Source organism: Pocillopora damicornis, chromosome 6 (assembly GCF_964200805.1).
Source record: "Pocillopora damicornis chromosome 6, jaPocDami1.2, whole genome shotgun sequence".
NCBI lineage: Eukaryota > Metazoa > Cnidaria > Anthozoa > Scleractinia > Pocilloporidae > Pocillopora > Pocillopora damicornis.
Genome location: NC_142675.1, coordinates 25,263,985 through 25,287,025, shown reverse-complemented (window position 1 = coordinate 25,287,025; position 23,041 = coordinate 25,263,985). Strand labels below are relative to the sequence as shown.

The 23,041-nt window shown below is 35.7% G+C and overlaps 2 protein-coding genes across 5 annotated transcripts; one reads left to right on the top strand and one right to left on the bottom strand.

Annotated features, from left to right (window-relative positions):
* Positions 1 to 188: 188 nt before the first annotated feature.
* LOC113676328 (retinoic acid receptor RXR-alpha-B) lies at positions 189 to 11,818 on the bottom strand. Of its 4 annotated transcripts, XM_027192976.2 has the most exons (5): positions 11,660 to 11,756; positions 8,468 to 8,531; positions 3,689 to 4,167; positions 2,552 to 3,172; positions 189 to 2,179 (listed from the first exon to the last, which is right to left on the bottom strand). In XM_027192976.2, the coding sequence occupies exons 3-5, from the start codon at positions 4,161 to 4,163 to the stop codon at positions 1,944 to 1,946; spliced, it is 1,332 nt and encodes a 443-aa protein (XP_027048777.2). In that variant the 5' UTR covers positions 4,164 to 4,167; positions 8,468 to 8,531; positions 11,660 to 11,756; the 3' UTR covers positions 189 to 1,943. The 4 variants fall into 4 exon arrangements, with proteins under 4 accessions (XP_027048777.2, XP_089065955.1, XP_027048778.2 ...); XM_089209829.1 differs by lacking the exon at positions 8,468 to 8,531 and having other exon boundaries at positions 11,731 to 11,818; XM_027192977.2 differs by lacking the exon at positions 8,468 to 8,531 and having other exon boundaries at positions 11,660 to 11,792.
* On the top strand, positions 10,991 to 22,593 carry LOC113676173 (putative ATP-dependent RNA helicase ddx6). The gene is made up of 11 exons (XM_027192792.2): positions 10,991 to 11,194; positions 12,391 to 12,761; positions 12,861 to 12,927; positions 13,755 to 13,989; positions 14,227 to 14,370; positions 14,803 to 14,897; positions 14,983 to 15,105; positions 15,692 to 15,760; positions 15,985 to 16,044; positions 16,459 to 16,639; positions 17,382 to 22,593. The coding sequence occupies exons 2-11, from the start codon at positions 12,709 to 12,711 to the stop codon at positions 17,651 to 17,653; spliced, it is 1,299 nt and encodes a 432-aa protein (XP_027048593.2). The 5' UTR covers positions 10,991 to 11,194; positions 12,391 to 12,708; the 3' UTR covers positions 17,654 to 22,593.
* The last annotated feature ends 448 nt before the right edge of the window (positions 22,594 to 23,041 follow it).

Here is a 23,041-nt window from a genome sequence, read left to right as displayed (position 1 = left end):
TTAAGGTACAAAGCACATTGGGGCACGCTACTGCGTGATTTGACAAAAATTAATGTACGGCGAGAGCCACTCCCCCGCCTTCTACCCCTCCCCTTGGTTTTGCCCCCAAAAACCTTAAAAATCAAGTTTAAAAAAGTTCACGTAACTTAGGTTCGCTACGACACAAGTACAACAAAATGAAAGAGAAATCAATATAACTTGTTTTTTTTTATTTCTTTGAACATTAACATCTTCAGTCTTGGTATCGAAGTTAAACTTACATTAAGCATCTGAAATAACGATTATGGTAACAATATTATCACGTTTCTTCTAAATGTGCCGTGCTCCATAGCCTCTCGAACCTCATTTCTTACCACAATAAGTTGTTTTTCTATCATATAATGTCGACACCTTTAAAGGCTAAAATCATTCTTGCATCTTTCGACTTTCTTTTTATAAGTAAATGTTGCCCGGGTGCGAGGCTTTAAGTTTGTCAAAACGGACCCAGATAACTTTGTAATAAAAAGGTGAGAGGACCTAGAAACAGACATCATCGCGTTCTAAATGAGCTGCAGCAAACACCATGTAAGCTTTAAGAATAAACACTTTGGCTCTATTTTCGTGACAATTCGTGCACAAAAGGCGTCAAGTCATCATCTTTTGTTTACAGTCTCGCACCCAAGCCCTAATTGCAACGACGAAAGCGAAAGGCCCTGGATCGAGAATAAACTTCATTAGTTTGTTCAATACTGTAATGTTATCTCCATCAGCGCTATAATTCTAGCGTTTAGGTTCTATGGACTTTTTTTTCTATAATTTACTTTAATATTATTAAAAACACTTGAGGAACTTCTCACTTATTTCACATGACTAAAAGGGTACTGTGCCTCTTTTTTCCCACCAGCCGTACCGGACTGCACCCAAGTTACATGATGGAAGCCATGTTGTATTTCAGTATTCCGAGAAGCGCTGTAACGGACTCGCGTAGTAAGATACCAGTTCATTTTACTTGTTTAAGCTCTGAAAAACAACTACACAACTATCGATTACCTAAAATAAAACCAACAAAAGGCAAAACTGAAGGCCCTTCGATTGTTTCAGACTGCAAAACCGATTTAAAGTTTAAAAGTACAGTTGCGTGTTCCTGACTGTAAAAAAGAATGTCATTAATGATCTCTGTAATCGACTTCCAAACGTCGGCTCCTATTTGTTAAAGGGATCTAGAAAGGTAAAACTATCGGATTTAGGAGGGAGAAAAATCAAATCAAAAATAAAATATATTATTATTGTTATTCTCAGGTAACTTTAAATTCTACGGAAAGCTCGAATTTAACCGTGTAGTAATGATGACTAATTACCTTCTCTGAAGGAATAAATACGAGATTTTTAACATGTTATCTTAAAAACATTCAAACAAACAGAAAAATGATCTGATAAAAACCAATTAAAACAGTTTCAATGATAGGGAAGGTGATTCGCTGCTAAAATGACGGTAATATCACATGGGCGCATCATCCAGTATTTTGGGTTTCCGAAAAAAAAAAAAAAAAAAAAAAAAACCCTCGCCATTTCTTCACCATTTGTTGTATCATATGTTTTTTAATCATCTCGTCTTTTTAATTTTCTGTAAGTAACATAGTTAGAGTTAAAGTTCCAATTCCATGATCGCGACGATTGATGTGGTAAGTTGTTCACTATCTTGGATTTTGTGTCTTGTACCTTGAGACATCGGATTATTGTTGTAATTACCCTTCGACTGACATAGTGCGCCTCTGCGTTTTCCGCCGATAAACAAGGACCTGACAATAAGTAGTTACATCGAGTTAAAGAAATAATTACAAGCTTACAGGTAAGCTTGACTCAAAGCTAATTAAAGTTTCTCTTCATAAGACTCTTTACCAGTCCCTTCCTGTTCTTCCTTTTAACAGTTGCGTGACTAAAAGTCATCTAACTTGTTACCAGTCTTACTCCAACAGCTCAGCCACCAAAGGCGGCATATCCAGTTTACCAAAGAACTCCAGGGTGACGTAATTTTCCATTGCTTTCTCGCTATATATGCGAAGAGTAGGAAGACAGAGGAGCAGTTTTCCGAGACGATTTGCTTTCTGTGGATAGAGAGCCTCGGAGTAGTCACGCAAATAGATGTTTACTTTCTCTTGCAGGCGAGTGACTTTCTCCTTATCTTTGAGATCAGGCGTATCTATTGGAACAAAACAGACCAATCACGAGAGCCCATGCGTCCTTTTAGGTTCTAAATATATCGTGAGAGAAGGCTTCCTGCGCCACCTTAAAAATTACCGATAAATCAATAAATTAACTAATAACTGAATAACAGGAAGAGATTTGAAGCATGAAAATGACAATGACAATGGAGGTTTCAGATGTGAGTACGCTCAGCAATGCTGGTGTAACTAAGATCATTCAGTGCTGATCATCCATTCATTATCTTTCTTTCGTTAATTATTTTCACTCTATAGTTCAAATATTTGATTTACACATATTCTCTTCAAGGGTTTATCTGTTCTTCTTTCTAATAGAGACAAGAAGTAAATCAAATCCCACTTCCACAAACCTGGGCTGAGTAAAGCTAAAGCAGATAAAAGAGCAAACTCGTTTTGATCGAGATTCAGACTGCGCAGCTTGTCAGTAAATTCCAGGGTTGTATCAACCAGGTCTTCCGTCCAACCGAACGCAATCACTTCGTGCTTGTCGAAAATCAATTCTTTGCTGAACCGTAGGGACATAGGGTCGCAAGGCACCGATCTGTACGCCAAACGAAATACGTTCAGTTCCATAAAAGAAGCTTTGATGAGGCACACTTGATCCTCCAAGTCAATGTCCTTGAATCCGGGAACATCTTTAGCCCACTGAATGATCATGTTAAGCTCCTGATAAGCCAGCTGCATGAAAGTGTTGACATCTTTTTCCTTCGTACTTTCGTTTTCAACCACGAGTCCCTCAATATGAGGCATCGTTACCGCTTGATCTCGAATATTTTCTATAAAAGCCATGTACTCTCCTTTGCCGGCTGCCGACTCCTCTTTTTTCTGTTGCTTCAAGGCGCCTTCCACACAATCATTTCCGTCTGCCGACCCATTTACTGCATCTTCTCGACCCCGTTGTTTTTTTGGGCGATGATCCTGCAACGAACGATGTCGATGTCTTCCACCAGGAGTTCGGTCCTCTCTCACAGCTAAGGGATATAATCAACAGAGAGAGGTGTTTAACATACTGCGACAGGCAGCTGTGGGCTACTAGCGAGTATTTTTACAGCAATAATCAGTACGGGAATATGCTGTAGACGAGGACCGAACAAAAGAGTTATTGAGAATTGGTTCTCTGTAGACCTTAAACCAAGTAAATTTATAGCAAATATAAAATGTTAACCATACGTTTACAAGGAGTTCACCTCTGCAATAATCAGCCACCGCGCCGGGAGCCGTAAAACACTTGTGATACATGCCATATATTGATGGCCTTCAGACTAAATAGTTCTGATGAATGCATTCAGTAACAGCGCTACGAGTAAAAGCCCCTCAGCTCTGATACTGTTTACATTTTACCACACAACTGCCTTACGGTAACACAAACACGCAGCGAACAACAAAAAACTAATTAAATGGATGTCAAGGCTTGTTACGTTGCTCCAGGTAATAACTCGCTTTGCTCTCCGGCTGCAACTTACTAAAACAAAAGAAGTAGATCTCACCTTCCTTTAACATTCCTTGATCCATACACTTCTGAAAGCGACAGTACTGGCACCGATTTCTGTTCAACTGGTTTACTTCACAGTTTCCATCTCCTTTACAGGTGTATTCCAACTGCTTTTGTACCGTTCGTTTAAAAAACCCTTTACAGCCCTCACACGTAAAAACTCCATAGTGGTAACCTGTGGCTTTATCGTTACATACAACACATTCGGATGTCGCTCCACTGTTCGCAGCCACCGGCTGACTTTCACTGTGGCCACCTTCCTCATTGTCGACAGATACGCCAGGCTTTGAAGGCTCTGTCGCCACGGTCGAGGTGGAGCTACTAGAAGATTTCCGCGTAAATTTACATGAGTTGAAATCTGCATCGTTTCCTTGTTCTTGTGGCTCAGGTTTGGATAAGGTAAAATCCATAAAAACGTCTGCCAAGTCACTCGAACTTGGGTCACAGAACCTCGCAGTGTGCCCCGCCATTAATCTAAAAAAAAATAATAGCAAAAAAAAAAAGAAAAAAAAAAAAGAAAAAATAGCGTCTTCGGTTGGTTGCGTGTAGAACTCTTATTGGAAATGAGATCAATTATATATGTAAACACACCTAACTCAAATGTTTTTATTGGACATATTATTTCCAACAATTATGACCAGAGGATAGCAAAATTCTTTACTCGAATTCAAGAAAACGGTTCAATTTGACAAACAAGGAGTGTTAATCACCACTGAGAATGAAAAGAAGAGAAGAGAAGAGAAGAGAAATTTAAAGTAATTAAAGAAAATTTGAGGAAATTTAAGTCATTAGCATATTTTCAAAATTTGAGTTTCTTCAGACAAAATAATCAAAAAATTTCACAACTGCAAATGACTGACTGAGTGCACAAAGTAATTAAATTATCTGAGAGAATTAAAAATTAGAAAACAAAGAAAAATCACCCTAGTCTGATATAATGAAATACTGTTTCAAATTTTTCAGCCACCTGCAGGAATGATACTTGCAGGAAACTGAAATATTTGTGATATATTTTTTCTTTGTAACATCAGCAGGAAAGCAGAGATCTCTTTTGGTGAAAAAAGGGAACCTTTTCTATTCTGAGAGTGAATTTGTTGTACTTGTGTATGAAATAAAAAGCTACATCTAGCTCAGAACATAGGTCGCTGCTTAAAGTAGTCTGGTTCTGAGTCGACCGGAAGTGATATAAGCTGCAGTGAAGTATATTCATTGTATAGTCTGTCATATCACATTCACACATTCCTTCTACTGACATTCTAACTACTCTCATATTAAAACACTTGAGACAAACTGTAGAATGATGAATATTGCAACGCCATACATGCAAGAACCTAGTTCATAACAACTTCTAAGGCCTTATATTTGCAGATAAAACCCTGTGCATTTTCAGAACATGTTGCCTTGTGCTACTGAAAGCAGTGGGCTGTAAGCTTTGTGAAAAATATTTACATTTCATTAGTGTAAATGCATTTCCACATCAGCTTTTTTAGCTGCCACTTTCGACCTTCATTAAAAAATAAAGTTTAAAAAGAAGTCAATCATAAATGGCTATGTTGAGATATTTCAACAAAAAAGCTACATTGTGATATTAGGCTGTCTTGTAAAAACTTTGGTTTTACATGCAGGAATTTACTCTATTTTAAAAATTGGTGCATCATTTGACTTTGTTTGCTACATTTGGTTGTTGGATCCAGGATTTTTGTGATGACCTGTTTTCAGGATATCCTACAATCATCCTAAACTTTTGGTCCAAATATTTTAGGGCCTTTCCATACAAGTTCACTCATACATACAATTCAATCTCTTGGTTCAACAAATGCTTGCAAATAACTTCACAGAAATTTCAGTCATTTAAAAAAAAATTAAAAGAGAGGGAAAGAAAAAAACTAAAGAAGGATAAATGGTTAACCAAACAAATGAAACAAAAAAAGGATAAAAAACTTTCTGGAAACAAATTATGGGGTTATGCTACCTAATAAAACCAATCACATCAGTGTCTTTTACCCATTACACCCTAACAAGCATGCACATTCTCTATACTGTTCTCTATACATTTCCTAAGGTGCTGACACGGAGAATTTGTTTAACAATCAAGAGCTTCTTTAGTTGGTGATCTTTGTTTGATTCGGAGTGATATTTTAAGGAAAAATTAGATGCTAGTCTAAGGGGTTAAAGGATTAAGTTTCCATTCCTGTGATCGTTGCATGATTGTTTTGCATACAAATTTTGATGTACCATTGAACCAATATTACTAATTAAGACTTCTACTACTGAGCTAGTGATATGATCTGATTAAGAAATCAAAAGCACAGTTCCTTTAAATGTTGCCCTAATAATAATCTTTGGTTTTGGATTGTTAAGAGTCATCATTTACATTTAGAGATTAAAGATGATTCAGTGCTCAGTTGAGGGAGGAATTGTAGTTACATTCGTAGTGCTGGTAAAATGGCATCAAGTGTGTTCTAACAAAGATGTTCATATCTAGATTTAGCCAAGCCTTAAAGTGGAGCTCACATTTTTTTTTCCCGCATGCCTTGCCCCAGCCAGGACTAGAACCTGGGTCATCTGACTTGGAGCCCAGTGCACTGACCACTGGACTACTGGACAAAGCTGAGGCGTTGGCATGCCCGTGGTACAGTTGACCATGCATGTCAAAAGTAGCACCTTGTATGGTTGTATGGTCGTGCGGTTGTACATCCAAATTTTTTCGGCTTGATTGGTTACAACTATTTTGTATAATTATAGGGCTCCGCTATTACTGTTTCAAAGATACCACACTGTAGAGCAATGGATGTTTAAAGCTTAATTTTGTCAAGATTTTCAAAATTTTCAAAATCCCTCCATACACCAAAAGATACTTGTAAATCAGTCCACAATAAACACAATAGATATATGAGTTTCGTGGAATTAATTACTTTGGTAATTCTACTTATCACATATCATCTAGAATTGATTTATTAAAACTGAGATACCTGCCAAAAAAATTCAATAAAATTATTGGTAGCCCTTCCACAGAAGTTTAATTAAACTAATCCTTACTGCAGATAGCATGATGCAAAAAAGCACTTACTATAATTTAAATCAATATATATTTCAGTAGCATGATAGCATACATAAGGTTTTCACAAAATTAATACAGTTATACTTGTAGTGCTTTTAAATTTATTTCTTCAGTTAATAAATGAATTGTATTAACATTATATTTTGAAGTGACTGATGAGACAGAGCGATGGTCACATCATTGTAACATTTTCCCTCGTGTTTGTCATCCCAACTCAAATATTTTTAAAGTAAAATACCTAAAAAATCATATTGGAAAACCCACACTCTCCAAATTTTACTTAAACAAAACAATGTTCCCAATTCAACAGTGCTGAGGTTGGCTTAAATTTGTTTGTGTTGACTAGAAAACACTAATATTTTTTGAAAAAGGAGGGGAAAATCAAATCATGATTACCACCACAATTTTAAATATGAGGCAAGAAAGACTGTTTTAACTCTCATGGATTAAGAAGAAACAAAGAGAATAAACTCAACATTCCTACCACTGCTGCAAATACATCTTTCTTCTAATTTTCTTTTGGGATTTATTTCTCATTTACCTGTAGTCATACCCTTTAGCGTTGCTCTCAATCCAAGCAAAAGTTTAAAATTCAGTCTATCACTGCTTGTAATACATTATTTATCCATGCCCAGACTATCCTAAACATACTGAGGCTAAAGATTCAAAGAAAGCTGTGGTTGTAAAGTGCTTTAATAGCCTGCTGTGCTTATCCGCTTCAATGGGATTGAAAGTTATTCCACAACAAATGCAATATGACATGCTATTGGCTAATTCATATATTTCAAAAGGAGAAATGTTGTTTTGATCTAACCCTCAAAACAAATGCTCAGCAGGAAGCAAAATTCTAGCATCCATAATAAAAAAGAACTCCACACAAAGGCATGATAAAAACACATGGCCTCTTTAGAAACACTTTTGGAAAAAATCATTTAAGTTTATATTCCCCCTTTTACATACTGGACAAATTAAAGATGCTAGCCTGAAATAAAAGCTGATACATAAAACATAATCATACATGAAAAGGAAATTTTACAATACTAAATAAAGCCCTGGGAGAAAACTACTTATACTGTTATTTTTTAATATCATGCAATCTTTTGTTGCTCTGCCCTTAGAGGAATGGATCAAAACTTGTATGAGGTCTTCAGTATGCAAGCTGTATGAGACAAAACTTGAAACAGATGGCTAATAATATCAGAAATGTCTCTCTAAGAAAGTTCAAAGATCTGGAAAGTGTAATGCTTCAATAAAATTACACCACAAGATACTATGTGAGAATATTATTAAATACTACAGGTGAGGTCCAAGGATTTCCTGTATTCCTTATTGTTGCTAATGGTGGCAAATTTACCTACATCCATCTGATCAATCAGTGTCAGTTGTATTTCAAAATATATGTGTACACCTGCGTGTCTAAGTTATCTGGTATAATGAATACATTATTTGCTGCTAGCGCATCTCAAACAGTCAACTACAAGCCTAAGGTGTTTATTTCATTTGAAGCCCAAAACGTCAAACTTATTTTCAAAAATGCTACTGAAAACAATCAAAGATGATAGCATGTGCATTTTAAAGGTTTGGCTCTTATTCTGTTTGAAACATGACTCTGTAACTTTCAATAACACAGTCAAACCTTGATTATCCAGACTAGTCACTCCAGTCCCACTTTTTTATGAATATAAATTAATCACATTTGCAAACCATAATTACTTCTTTTCTATCAAACAGAGAAACTGTAAAGAGACTCCTTTTGGCACTGAATTTGTTCCACTTTCTGAATGATGGAAAGACAAAACAATATTAACTCTATCCAACTAACGCAGCTTCAAAGAATGGTGGAGTTAGACACGCACACATGTTGTAGAAGTGAAGCTCATCAATGATAATATTTCTGATTATCCAGACTATTGATTATCTGCACTATTCAGACCAGTCCCCATGGGTCAGGATAATCAAGGCTCAACTGTATTACTTTTAAAGCAAAGAGTTGAGTTAGTTCTTAAATACTTTTTTGTTCAATAATAAACAGAAAATGAAATAAATGTTCTTTTTTTGACTGCATTTACCAGTGGAAATTCTGTGGCCATTACCGGCATTTCAATTGTAGGGACTGTAGGGTTTTTGAATGATTTAACTAAATTAAATATGCATACATGTATTCAAGTAGTACAGTAATTCAGATGCAAAGTACATGTCATGCACATTAGGTCAGAAACAAACAGATTCCATTAATGAAAGGATGATTTTATTTTCGTTTTTTTACTTCAACAAAAACCAATTTGGCTTCGAAGTTCTTAAACTGTTATATATCTAAGTCAGTCTCACTGAGTTGGATCACTGTTAAACATAAACAACTTTTATTAAATTTAAAAAATATCTGTGTAATACTTTCCAATAATAAAATTTCCAGTTTATTCCAATAACTTGCCATCTACATAGGATCAATAATTGTCAAACACCACATTAAGTGCATCTCCTGACAAAAAACTAACAAAAACATCCTGTCTCATTCACTTGATGTGTTTCCATAGTCAGTTAAAGAAAAGATGAACTAAGGACTACAAGGTTAAAAAAAAAAAAAAAAACTCGTTGATTCCAGCGTCTGGAACCAGTCAAATACTTTCATGATCTATTCCAACAATAAACTTAGTCCATCGCTTGTATCCCTCTAATGATGATACTTATGTCATTTTCAGCATTCCTTGTAACGTTCATTTTACTGAATCATTGCTGCTTGGAAAACTTTGTTAATGACCTTAACCCTTTAAATCCAACGAGTGACCAAGACAGAATTTCACCATAAAATATCAATACAATATCAAGAAAACAAGCAATGGGAATAAAGGAAATATCTATTGGGCAATAATCAGTTGATCCAATACCAACTCTCTGCATTAAACACACAACTTGAAAACTGCTCTCTCTCAATAATATGTTCATTACTAGAAAAGTTATGTGGCGGGTGGAAGTTGAAACTACTGCAGTTTCCTTGTCCACTATTCCAAAACTCTGATGCAGTAAAGATGAACATGGGTAAAAATCACAAGGAACTGCATATTATGGTTATCTAAAAATTCATTGTCTTGTAAACCACTGAATGACCAATAATGACTGTAATGACTAAATGATGAGCTACATAGTGAAAGAAGGAAAAAGAAAGGAAAAAAACAAAGAGAAAACAAAGGAAAAAAGAACAGCTCTTAGCTCATGAGTGAACCTTAGAGCTTGATTCAAAGACAAATGGATGCTCAGTCATTTCATTACCCATCTAATATTACATAAAAATATCCATTTTAAATTCTTTCTCTCTTGTATTTTTTCCACTGTTGACTAAAATTTACTCTCTGCTGACCATTTTCTAATTCTAATTTTTGGTCACTGAATGGTGCCTTTGAAAAACCTTATGCTTGCTGCATTGTAAAGTACTTTAAAAGTATAATTCACTCCTGATCAAAGTCTGAAATAAAAATGACATGCTCTCAGACAAGCGAAATCTCACAAAAAAATTTCTTGACTAAATAAGTACAAATGATGGCTCATGAATTAATCATTTAGCTATCACCATAAATACTGTAAATATCACCATAATAACTATAGAAAATACATGCTTGTTTATGAATCCTCTTATTCAAGTTTAAGTAAAAAATGTACCATCTATACATAAGTGCATCAGTAATCACATTAATGTCATTGATGTTTTTTCTTTAAATCAACAAGTATGTCACAGTCACAAATTTCACTTAATATGAAGATCATCTTGAAAAAAGTATTTAAAAAAATGATCTGTCGAGGAAAACTATTCAAAGAGACGGCAGCAGATCGATAGAATGATGAAGAAATCTGACTCTTGATGATTTTCATGAAGATATCCAAAACAGTGTTGTATTTCACTCTTTGGCCGTCCTTGTGTTAATTTGCAAGTGGCCGTGATACGCTCTTAAACTTCTTATTTATCAATAGTAATCCAGTTGAGTATTGTTTGAGCGAGGCATAAAAATAATTAGTCACGCAATGCTCCTGACCAAGATTCACGACCATAACAATCATTAAACACTTCCTTCCGATACTGATTGAGAGAAAAACACAAACATCGGAATTATAAGCGAGCGCTGTGCGCGAAACAGACCCCAGCAATGATGAGAGCACACACTTAACGAGTGATATTGAAATTAATCTATTATAACGTGCCCGATGTGAATTCGTTTAGACGTGTAAATTAAAAAAAGTATATATGTAACAATAGTGACAAAAATACGCATAAGGTTTTACACAAAATCAGAATATCTAGATTTCGCGAAGGTGAAATACAAGCTCCGTTTTCGAGAAGATAATCATCTTCAATCTGAGATCGAGAAATTACCTGACTTTCTCTGAGGTCTAAAAAACACGCGAGTAGTTGTGAAAGAAATGACTCACGCACAGTCCTAATTTGATTTGGTAAGTGATGAGGTAGAGGTCTTTCGAACACTTCCGATCTACAGCTCTATACAACTCCATATTTAAAAGGCATGTTTTCAGGCTCGCAAGCAATCTTTGTTATGAAGGAAATTGGGAAGGAAGAAACTGCATATTAAGCTTATTTATGTCAGCAGTGGTGATATTCACGCGAACATGTTCCCGCCTGGTAAATTAGGAATTATTGAACTACAGACCAAAATGGAGCTATTAAATTTGAACATCCACAACTTGCCACGACAACACAACGCCTGTATACATTTAGTTTAACGCAGCAAAGAAAAAGGTTAAAGTTAATTGAAAAATAGGATATCAAAGATGGATATACACTACATTTAATTTGTCGACACATGTTTTGCAGCTAGTGTCTTGTCGTATTTTGAGAGTTGAACATCATAACATCCTCTCATTTAGCGTCTTCAATAGCATAAAAATAAAGCTGCTTACCTTTTGTAAAAAGACTGGGGCAGAAATGGACAGTTATTTCCAGTAAAGCCAAAAGATTCGACTGCACTCACCTTTCACAAAAAAGTGAAAACAGACACGAATGACCGATCGTCAACTTGTCGTCGTCCAAGTCACGTGACTATCGTAGAAAGCTGTCGGGTGATCACGATGGGTAGTGTCGCAGCTGAGCCGAAAACTAGAAAACGGACTTTGACATGCTCTTTCTTTTTCAGCTGTCGATTTAACCGAAACATAAAATAGCATCTGCCTTATTGTGTGGCACCGCATGGTGCAAGCCAGTGAGTCAGACTGATGCTTTTCAAGCTTTTTATTTGCGGCAAGATCGTTAGCCACCTAAAAGTCTTATATCTTTTCAAGTTTGATTCAGATCGGGAAGTACTGTCGTAGTTGCTGTTGCAAGAAGAATTGAGGTCTGGAAATAAAATACTGACTGGATTTCCTTCTGTTTTGTTTATATATCTTATACCCCATTCACACCAGCAAAACATGTTTTGTTAAACTGGTTTTCATTGAATGAAAATTATAAACAGAGAACTGAAAAACTTGATTTTCCATTGGATTCAAGTACTAGCTAACTTGTATTTCCAATGTGCTACATTCAAGTCAAAAATATTCGGTTAAATAGTTTCTATGAAGAAAAAAAAAATTAAACTGTGTTTAACAAAACAACTTTTAAACATGTTTAAGCTTTGGTGTGAATGGGGCATAAGAGCAGAACTCAATCTAGTGTTCCCCACAGGGTCCTACGGAGAGGAACCTACACGGGTAGGGAGAGTCACACACCAACCGAGGTCTGAGAGACTGGTACAGCATCAAATCGATAATTTTGAAAAGCGAAAGGATCCGTAAAGTCGCGGCTGTTGGACCTGCAAAAGGAATCTTCGTCCATCTCATCCATTGTTTCCAGTTTTCTTATATTACATACACAGAATTATAAAATACAGATACATTTACAACGAAAGCCGACTATTTTTTACTAAATCCGGCCAAGGAAGACAGTTTTGTTCAACTTTATCGTACCGTCAGCAATGGCAGCAACTAAAACGGAAGCAGTGCCATCCGCTATGCGAAATGCAAGCACGTAAGTAACACAATAACAAACTACGGTTCTTAATTTGTAGAAACTGTGACCCGCCGTCTAATTCTATTTGCTCTGTTTGTTTGTTTTTTCTGTTTCAAGGGAAGGACTTGAGTCATGGAAGTCTAAATTGAAAACGCCAGCGAAGGATAGGCGCATACAGACCACAGTAAGTTTTACCTGCTTGTATATTATTCGAACTAACTTGTTTCTGATTTCTTTCTTCGTGACTGAATTGGTGGACTCAAGGAACTTATTCAGAAAGCGTTCTTTTGTAGCTTTCACTTTTCAGCCGTAAATTTCCGTACATCGTAAACCTTTCCTCGCGAATAAGGAAGTCATCGTTAATGATCACCACTGTGCTGGATGATTCAGTCATATAGTCATTCAGTTAAGTTATGGTACGGGTCTCCTCATAATCACCACCCTATGTTTTATAGTTTCGTGGAAGAGAAACCATTTTTAACTCAACTGAGCTCAAAACAGACATCAATGTCCGGTCTGCCAGTTTCATTACTTGTAAAAGAAATCCCTTTTGTCTGACCACACTGATTTGAGTTCCTTGCTCATAATTCAAACTTCCAGAGTGTTCGTACCGCCTGTTTCATCTTATTTGACTAGCTAAACTCTTCAAATGTTATATCTGCACCATATTTAGTGGTAGTAAAAGTTGACAAAAGCATCCTCCCCCATAATAGCTGCTGTATCTCAGTCCATGAGTGTTACTTGGGTTCAAGAATGTTTTGCCCAGAAGGGGGATGGTGGATGGTGATATGTCTGGAATGGATCGGCATTAACCCTGTCTATCATGTGGTAGCTTGAACACACCCAGTTCACTTGTATTACTGACATCAGTGTTAAAAATATTAAGTAGCAAGTGCATAAATATGTTGGGTTGCCACATGCCCAGATAGTACAGCAGTGTTAACCTCTATACTGTCTTGAAAGTTATACAGACAACTGCAGTTCTAACATGTTCTGATCTGAATAAAATAGGATGTAACAGCAACTAAAGGAAATGATTTTGAAGACTACTTGCTCAAAAGAGAATTACTCATGGGAATCTTTGAGAAAGGTTTTGAAAAGCCTTCACCTATTCAAGAAGAGAGTATCCCAATGGCTCTCACAGGAAAACACATATTGGCCAGGGCTAAAAATGGTACTGGAAAAACTGCTGCCTACCTGATACCTCTTCTAGAAAAGTGTGACGTGGATAAATCACATATTCAAGGTTAGTCTTTCATACACTGTGTTGTTATTCTAAAAGGATAAAAGTTCATATTAAGACTTCTGCAGCCTGTAGAAGGCTTTTTTACAAATGAAAATCAGCAACCTAGTGTATATGGGAAAACTGTTGGGGCCAGGAAACAAAATGAAGGTAGCAAAGAGAGCCCAGTAGTCTGGACATACAGCTCACTCCACCTACTGACCCATCCATTTCTTTACTTTGTTTTCTTCTCTTATTTAGGGCTTGTGTTGGTGCCAACCCGTGAACTGGCCCTACAAACATCTCAGATCTGTAAAGAGCTTGGCAAACACCTTGGAGTACAAGTCATGGCTACTACAGGCGGCACAAGTCTTAAAGATGACATAATGAGACTATATAATGATGGTATGTTTATAGTAAAATGCTCTAGGTAATGTGAAGGAATATTTCTTGTCTAATGTTCTGCTCTAGGATGGTCCTCAACAAGGAGTTGTTTATTCTTATCTTTGGTACTAGATTCTGCCTGAACAGCAGTGTAGTATTGAAATTTAAAGAGAATTATGCTCCAAAAGTCACTTAATTTTCCACTCTAACCATTTTATAACCATTTGATATCTTTAAATGTACAAAAAACTCAACTATAGGCAATTGAATTTTGAAAATATCACTGACCATTGTGTATAATGCAAACTTGCACAAAGATGTAGATGATAGGTAAAAATGAAGGACTGCTGAAGTTTTTACCCTTGGAATCATCACCGGCAAAGCAGTATGCAATGCAGTTTAATAGCAACAGTGTTCAACTTCATAATGGTATATTGGTTTTTTCCCCCACAGTTCATCTCATTGTTGCCACACCAGGTCGGATACTGGACTTGATGAAAAAAGGGGTGGCTAAGATGGACAATTGCCAAATGCTTATCATGGATGAGGTAAGTGCTTGGAAGATAATTTTGTTACATCGGAGTGTTGCACCTTAAATCATACTTTTTTATTTTGTTTGTCCTCTCTTCCTAGGCTGACAAGCTTCTATCCATGGACTTCAAAGGGATGTTAGAAGACATAATTGCTTTCCTTCCACCCAGCAGACAGATTCTTCTTTATTCAGCCACTTTTCCATTGTCAGTAAAGGAATTCAAGGTCAGTGGCAATATGTCTTCAAGAATAATAATTTCTCTAATTTAGAGTTTTTTCACTGCTATCCTCTATTTGAATTTGTATGGCTTTTTTTCTTTTTTAAGATACAATACTTCTTTGTGTGGTAAATAACATAATATGTATTCAGGACTCTTTGTGTTGTACAGCAGCCTTGGACAGTGTTAACTTGTTAATTTCTCATTTAATAAGTGTTATTATTATTAGACTGGCATATCTAATGAGAGGATTCCTTGAGACTAAAGAACTTCCTTCTTAGATGAGAAATCAAACAGCAGTAAATTACCAACTTGACTGGAAAAAATTTTCAGCTTGTATGTTGATGGTATCTTTGGTTTGAATCTTGTCTTATTTCCTTCTATTATGTGTGCTGGCTAATAGAAACTGTTGCTTTTATTTTCTAGTAAGTTCATTTAATGTTTGTATTTGTTTGGTTGAGCTGATGGTCTTGTGGAAGTGGTGTGTGATAGGCCCAAAGAGCATGCGCTTATTGACTAAGTGGGCTTGCTGTTAACGATAACGGGGGCTTTTTTGTACTTACCATGTATTTTGTTGTGATTCAAATTGACAGGATAAACATTTGGATAAACCCTATGAAATAAACCTTATGGACGAGCTGACCTTGAAAGGCATCACACAGGTAATCATTATGTGCAGATGTGTGTCAGTTTTTATCCCTTTTCCCTCCCTATATACCATTTTTAAAATCATTTTTAATATCTTCATTGGTTTTTTAGCCTGACACGTCACCACTCTCAATCATATGTAACACTCTGTGTGCTGTTAGTGTGTCAAGGAACAGGGCTTCTTTGTTTGAAGTCAGTCCCCAAGAAAAATTATTGCGGCTGTTTTTTTTTGTTTCAGTATTATGTTTTCCTGGAGGAGAAACAGAAAGTACATTGCCTGAATACTTTGTTTTCAAAGGTACATTTCCTTTCTTAATCTGCTGAAGTGTCACATGTTTAATTTGCAGAAGTTTCATTTTCCATGAAACAAAAAATTTAAAAAAAAGTATTTACATGTTGGTCTTGGAAAAAAAAAAACTTTCAATTTTACTTTGATAGCAGTTGTGCAACTAAAGAAGTGGAGAAGTATGTGCCAAAACAACCATTAAATTACAGGATTCAGACAATGAATTCTAAGGAAAGTCACTCCAATCAAATAGAGCTTAAATAGAAATTCAATCAACCAGAGTGTAAAATTATATGGTGTGCTGTGTTCTCCAGATGGAGCAGTGGTATTTGGCATTTTTGCAAGCTACTGGTTTCTGAAACACCAGTTAATGGACAGGAACTTAAAGTTATTTCAGTTTTAAAATTTCAATTTTGTTCTTCCCAGCTTCAAGTGAACCAGTCAATTATCTTTTGCAACTCAGTCAACCGCGTTGAATTGTTGGCCAAAAAGATAACAGAGCTCAAGTATTCCTGTTACTATATTCATGCAAAAATGGAGCAGAGTCACCGCAACAAGGTGTTCCATGACTTCCGCCAAGGAGAGACAAGGACTCTAGTGTCTTCAGGTAAGTGGTTTGACCACAGGCTTGGAGCCTCACAAACAGATAAACTCATTGTCATATGCTATGGTTGGAAGGGGATCTTTTGAACCCTTTAATTCCCAGAAGTGATTAATATAAAACTTCTCCCTACAATATCCATACATTCTTCAGCAAACAGGTAATGAGAATATTCAAACTTATCAGGTTGAAGCTGCTATCTTGATCTAGCACCAAGTTCTCATAAGCTACAGGGGAGAATTAACAATCAGATCTTGGGAGTTAAAGGGTTGAGAACTGTTATATAGATGAATAGGTGTCATTAGGGGTGACCGATAATTTTTTTGACAAGTTGTTCTAATAGATGAATGATTTCTGGGTAAGAGAGATAACAACAGTCCAACATATTTCAATTTGTTACATTATGTTGTATGTAAATCTGTTTTCTCACTTATGTGAGGTGATGTGGATCTATGTATTACAGTCAAGTCAGCGGAGAGTCATGTTGCTCAAAACCTGAGTCATGAGTCATGTTTAAAAATTTCTCAATGTTATTGCCTATTAAGAGTTTGAAATTTAGATCTTTTTAGTATTTGTTTCTTCAGGCAACTTGACTTTTTTTTTGGGGGGTGACATAACTAAAATTTCGGGCAACATGACTTTGGGTGAGATGACTCTTGGGTGACTTGACCAGTTACCGGATCCATCTACAGAATACTAATATTAGGTAGAGATCATTCTGTTAAATGATGTTCATCTCCCTATGTAGATTTGTTCACACGTGGGATTGATGTTCAGTCTGTCAATGTGGTCATCAATTTCGACTTTCCCAAAAACTCCGAGACCTATCTGCATCGCATTGGCCGTTCAGGTCGTTTTGGGCACCTTGGTCTTGCCATAAACCTTGTCACTTACGAGGATAGGTTTGATTTGTTCAAGACTGAACAGGAGCTTGGGACTAACATAATACCATTTCCCAAAAAAGTTGACAAGAAACTTTATGTGGCTGAATTTCAGCAACAAGAAGAAGAAGATGACTAGTTACACCAAAACTCCTGGTAGGAAAACATGCAACAGCTTTACACATCTTAAAAGTTGGGAGCTATCTTTAAGAGAATTTCAAAACAACCTCTAGTTTAATTGTTTACCACTCCATGCAAGCAAAACTTCTATATTTAAGTACCTTAAACAAACATTTACAAATAAAGTAATTGAAACAAAGTTTCCATGCATTCCTCTAGCAATAGTATTTCCTCTGAACATAAAGAGTACCATGTCTAGAGGAAACTAATTGTGATTTTTGCCCCTACACTTTGTTTCAAACACTTCACAATTTTTGTAGAATTTTTTCATGGTTATAAATCAGTTTGTTGCCTGGCATTTTGGAAGCAGTCATGATTAGTACTGTGTAAGACAAAACACAATGAGCTACTAAGAAATCAGCAAATTTTCAATCTTTTTTTGGAACAGTTAGAATCAGCCCTACTCAAATTTTGATGATATTAAAATAATCCAAGAGAGATTTAGAGCACATAAAATTTATTATCATGACAGCATTATGAACAAGGGTACATGTGAGAACTTTCTCTAAACTAGATTTTGTTTTTGTCCTCAGTAAAGGAAATAATGCTGTTTTGGAAGAGGACAGTTAAATTTTTTATATGTATTTTTTTGCCCTTCCCTTCCCTTTCCCTTGATGACATTAGCTGACTACATTCAACTAATTTGTAAAAATGTTGTGGCAAGTTTTCCCAGCAGACCTGGAAGAGAGTTAAAAGTCTTCCACAAGCAAATTGTCCTGGTGAATCTTTTAGTTCCACTTAACTAAAACATCGAGTATTTATGCCTTTCTGATATTCAGAAGGACAAGAGTTGATATCTTATGTTAATTGTATTTATGTTGTGTGTCACTTTAGGTTCATTCACTTCCATCCCACTACACCAGCTAAAAAGGTGAAAACTTGTTTGAGAGGCAGTAAATAAATTCTTCCTTTTTATTCTTGAACTGTATTACTGTGTTGCAAAAACAGGTATTGTTTTACAAGTTAAAAAAAATCTATTAGGAAGAGCTCAGGGTTAAGGAAGAAATGAACAAATTCTGTCACTTCTCATCTGACTGTTAAGGTCCATTTAACAGCAAGTTAAATTAGCATTTTTGTTGTTTGACACAACTTCACCCATGGGAGAGTATGAAAACATTTCTGGATTAAGTTTAAAGGGGACTTGTTTCTTAGCTGCTGTTGGGATGGAAGTGAATGACTAAAAATGTTTTTGTGCAGTTTGTGTAGTAAAAATTCCTAACTCCAACTGAAGTGCTCCAAGTATGTGAATGAAACAATGTTTGATAGAGATGCTTATTTGAAATTGTAGTCTTTGGGTTAGAAATTAGATGGTAAAGTTTTTTTGCTGCCCATCCTTTAAGTATAGAGGCCTTAAGACATTACCTTGTGTAGTTACATGAAGTAAGCTTAACTGTGCAGCTAAGTGCTGGTAGCAAGGAGTTGTGGTACACTATTCAAGGGATTAAATGATCAAATTGCATTTGGTGAGCCTCTTTTAGTAGCTCTTTCCATTGGATTAGGGTGCCATGGAATTCTGCCAAGGGTAGAGTAGAGATAATGTGTAGAAAAGAGGAGTTGAATGGGCATGGCTGATGATGAAGATATTGTTCTTTGGTCTGAATTAGTTGGAGCTTTTGATTAAGTGTCTTAGTTAAGTGGGAAATTATTTATTTGTAATTAATGTGTACATATGTATATAGTGCAAATTCTAATTATGTAGGAAGATTTATTTTCAGGACAGAGTTTGATGGAAAAGTTTGGAACTTGTAATGGAGAGATAAGAACCTTGAGAAAAGTCAACCCAAGTTCACAAATATTTTGAGTACAAGAGTTTCCCTTGTTAAATTGTTGGTACTCTTTTAGTTTGTCTCCACTGTGCTCTGTGATTTGGGTGAGAAATTGCACTACCATCTTAGCTAATCACATATTACACTTCATGGGTCCATTACATTTTCCAGTGTTAAGGTCAGTTTGTTTCTTGTGGTATTGAAAGTCAATGTACCATTTGCTTTGTTTGGCTGTTGTAATTCTGTTAGGTTAGTTTTATGACTCTTGGTAACAAGTATCCCTAATAAGTGATTAGTTTGTTAATGTGCAGTGGTGTAGTTTGCTATTTCATGCCCACTTTACAGAGTTAACAAGATTTCCATTATGATTAAGATTTTTGTTAATGAATAAATGGGGGACAGTTGAAACTGAAGTTCCAAAAACTGTGCTCTAAAGTTTCTGTGGAATCGAGGCACTGTCTGTTATTCTTATTAATGCAGTAAAACTGCAATTCTGAAAAATTTTTTTCCTTAAGACAGCCTATTCTTTCCCCATGAAAACTTCGTAGAATTGAAGTTAATTGAGTAGGTAGGAATGGCTAACTTTGTGTTTCTATTGACAGCTGGACAGTGTGTAGAATAAGATTATACATACAGCCAGGGTCATAATGTGATGAATTGTGAAGGAACAATATCTGTGCACACCCTTTACTCCTTTCATAAAAACGGTAATTTCATTACAGCTAAAGAAGAAGAGTTAGAAGAGACTCTTGGCTCAATTATAGCAGCAGGATTAGTTACCTGTTTAATGAAAGAGGACTGGCCATTTTAACAAGACATTGTGACACCTATCTAGTAGAATAATTACTGAGGCATAACTAATAAATATGGGAAGAGGTAGCATAATGGAAATAAGGAAAATTAAAAGCTGTTCTACAGAAGTTGTCTTGCAAAGTGGGAGAAGTTATCCATCAGGCTTAAATGGCCATTAACAAACCCAAGAAGTAGAACTGTGCAGTACACAACAAGGGTTATGAGCATTGCCTTGCAATGTGTACTTAAGTATAAAGATAACAATGTTCATTAGTATTAATGTATATTTGTACAAGTCATCTTATTGGAACCTGGTGTAGTGGATTAATGACATGGCTGGTAGAAATGTACAGTGATACTCTAATTTCAAATATCTGAGATGAGAAGGTTTATTATCCAACTTCTTTGCTAAACAAAAACAAAGAAACAAAAAAGCAGTTGTGTTGTGCCAAATATTAAAACTGCTGGTTTTTTTCTTTTTTTTTAATGGCAAGAGACATTTTTAGCCTATTTTTGTTATTATTTCTGACTTATTAATTTACTGAGTTCCTCATGAAGTTGGATAATAAAGTAGTTAAATTTTTCTGGTGCCATAGTTGAGGCTATAGTGATAACACCTTTTTGTTATCAGTGTCAAATTACAACATTGTATTATTATTATTATTATTATTGTAGTTATTATTATTATTATTATTATTATTATTATTATCTAGACTGAAACTGTTGCCTGATAATGTTACATATTTAAGCTGTTTTCAACCCTTAGCAGTCAAATATGTATTACATCTTCAGTTCATTGGTCATAAGGTATAAGTTGATACAAATGTTTTGTATTGACAGGAAGTATCCAGCACACCTCTTGGATAATTTTTATAATTATTTTTCTATCTTTATGCCTTCCTTTGGCTTTTGATTATTTGCTTAGTTTTTTCTGTTTTGTGTTAATGGATATTTTCCGTAAGCATGTGTTTTTGCTAGGCTAAAATCTTGATTTTCTTCACATGTTTTTGGGAATTCCAAGGTACTTTTTTGCTCCTAAAAGTTAAACATAACTGCATGTAATAACCTTATGTTCAAGTGACTATAGGAAAATGTTTGGTGGAGCAGCATGTAAGTTTTAAGAAATCTTGAATAAGCTCTGCATCAGTGTTTTCTTCTTTAGCCTCCTACTATGCTTTTTTTACTGTTCCATGCAGAGCTTTTCATGTTTTTCAAAATATGATTTTTTCTTGGACATTGAACTTTCATTTAGAATTGAAGCAAAGATATGGCAGGGGCAGGTTGAGCATTAGCTTAAGGTGTGGTTAGTTTTCGTGGCATAAGCACATGGTGTAATGCTGCAGTACCCTGAAAGAAAAGTTTAATATGACTCAGTATTACTTGAATGCCTTGGTGTCTTTTCAGGCCCTGGACAAGCATGGCTTTTAAGGTTACACTGTAGTTAGCTCCTGTTTGTTTCATTACTGATAATTAATGTAATACAGTTTTATGTCCTCTGCTGTCATGTTTCCAAAGTTGTCTAGTGCTTTTAACTTATCATGTATAGACTAACCTCTGACTGCTTATTTCCAGGTTGTTCTTGTTCACTGTGTCTTGCCTTGTTGTAACTGTAAGCTTCTGTATTAGTGTTGTTGTGTTTGTTAGTTATGCTTATTATTATTTTTTTGGTTAATGCTGATGTTTTTACCCAGGGGACTGTTTTCTCAAAGAGAAATGTTAAGATTTTCAAACAGTTTATCTCGAGGTTAATTGTGTATTAAAGTCCAAATTATGTAACTATTTAGTTTGAAATGAACTCTTGTTTTAAGGTTATTTCTCTGCCTTTCATCCTTAAGTTTTAATTCTTTCAGTGTTCAGTGTTTTAATGCTTATGACAAGTAATCCTTTACCCAAATCACTACTGTGTCTAGTTTGTTTGGACTTATTGCAGACTTCAGGTGCAGTTAGTAAAACGGTTCTTTGTATTGTAACCGTGTGTGTAACTGGCTTTGGGTGATTAACTTAACATCAGATTTGAAAGAAACATCACCTGTACTGGTTCCTTAAAGGAGACAGACAGTTCAGGCTGAGTTTTTAACTTCCTGAAAGTCTCTTTTGACTATTCTTTAGCTCTGTTCCTTCTCTGAAGGAACCTGGTGGTTAAAATGTATGACGACTTTATGATGTCCATTAGATAAGTCAGTGTTAAAGTAATCTTAATTGGATGACATTGTATGTAAATCTAAACGTTTTGGAGTTATGCTAGGAATTAAAGTATTTCTTAAATTTAGTTTGTGTTTTATGTGGACCATTTTCAAACAACCTGTAATGTTATGGCATCAATAAAGTCTGATCAAATCTATGTGTGATTGGTTTACCCAATGTATTCAGTTGACAGTTGTGTGTGCGTAATTTTTCCCATGAACCATAAACTCCACTGTTTTATTTCCAGCTCTGTCAGGAACCAGATCCAAGAGTAAAGCACTAAGCTTACTTTGATTAAGGGGAAAGGCTTGATTTCACCAGCCAAGTTGGCTTTAAATGGAATTGGATGGGTTTCAAGGGTTTGTCTTTGTGCTTCTTATTGTGTCTTCACTCTTATGCTGCTGTTGGTATTCAATTTTCTTAATTTGCTTTGGAAGGCGGGAAAATACGTTTGTCACTTCTGGGTTACTCTTTGGGTTTACGAATTCTGTGGAGGTTGAGACGGACACGTCCCTTCAAATGATGTTATTCTGTACAGTGGAAGTATTTATGAAGTAAACTCCAGAAAACATAATTTTGTCCCTGTCGTTGAAAAGCATTGTAGA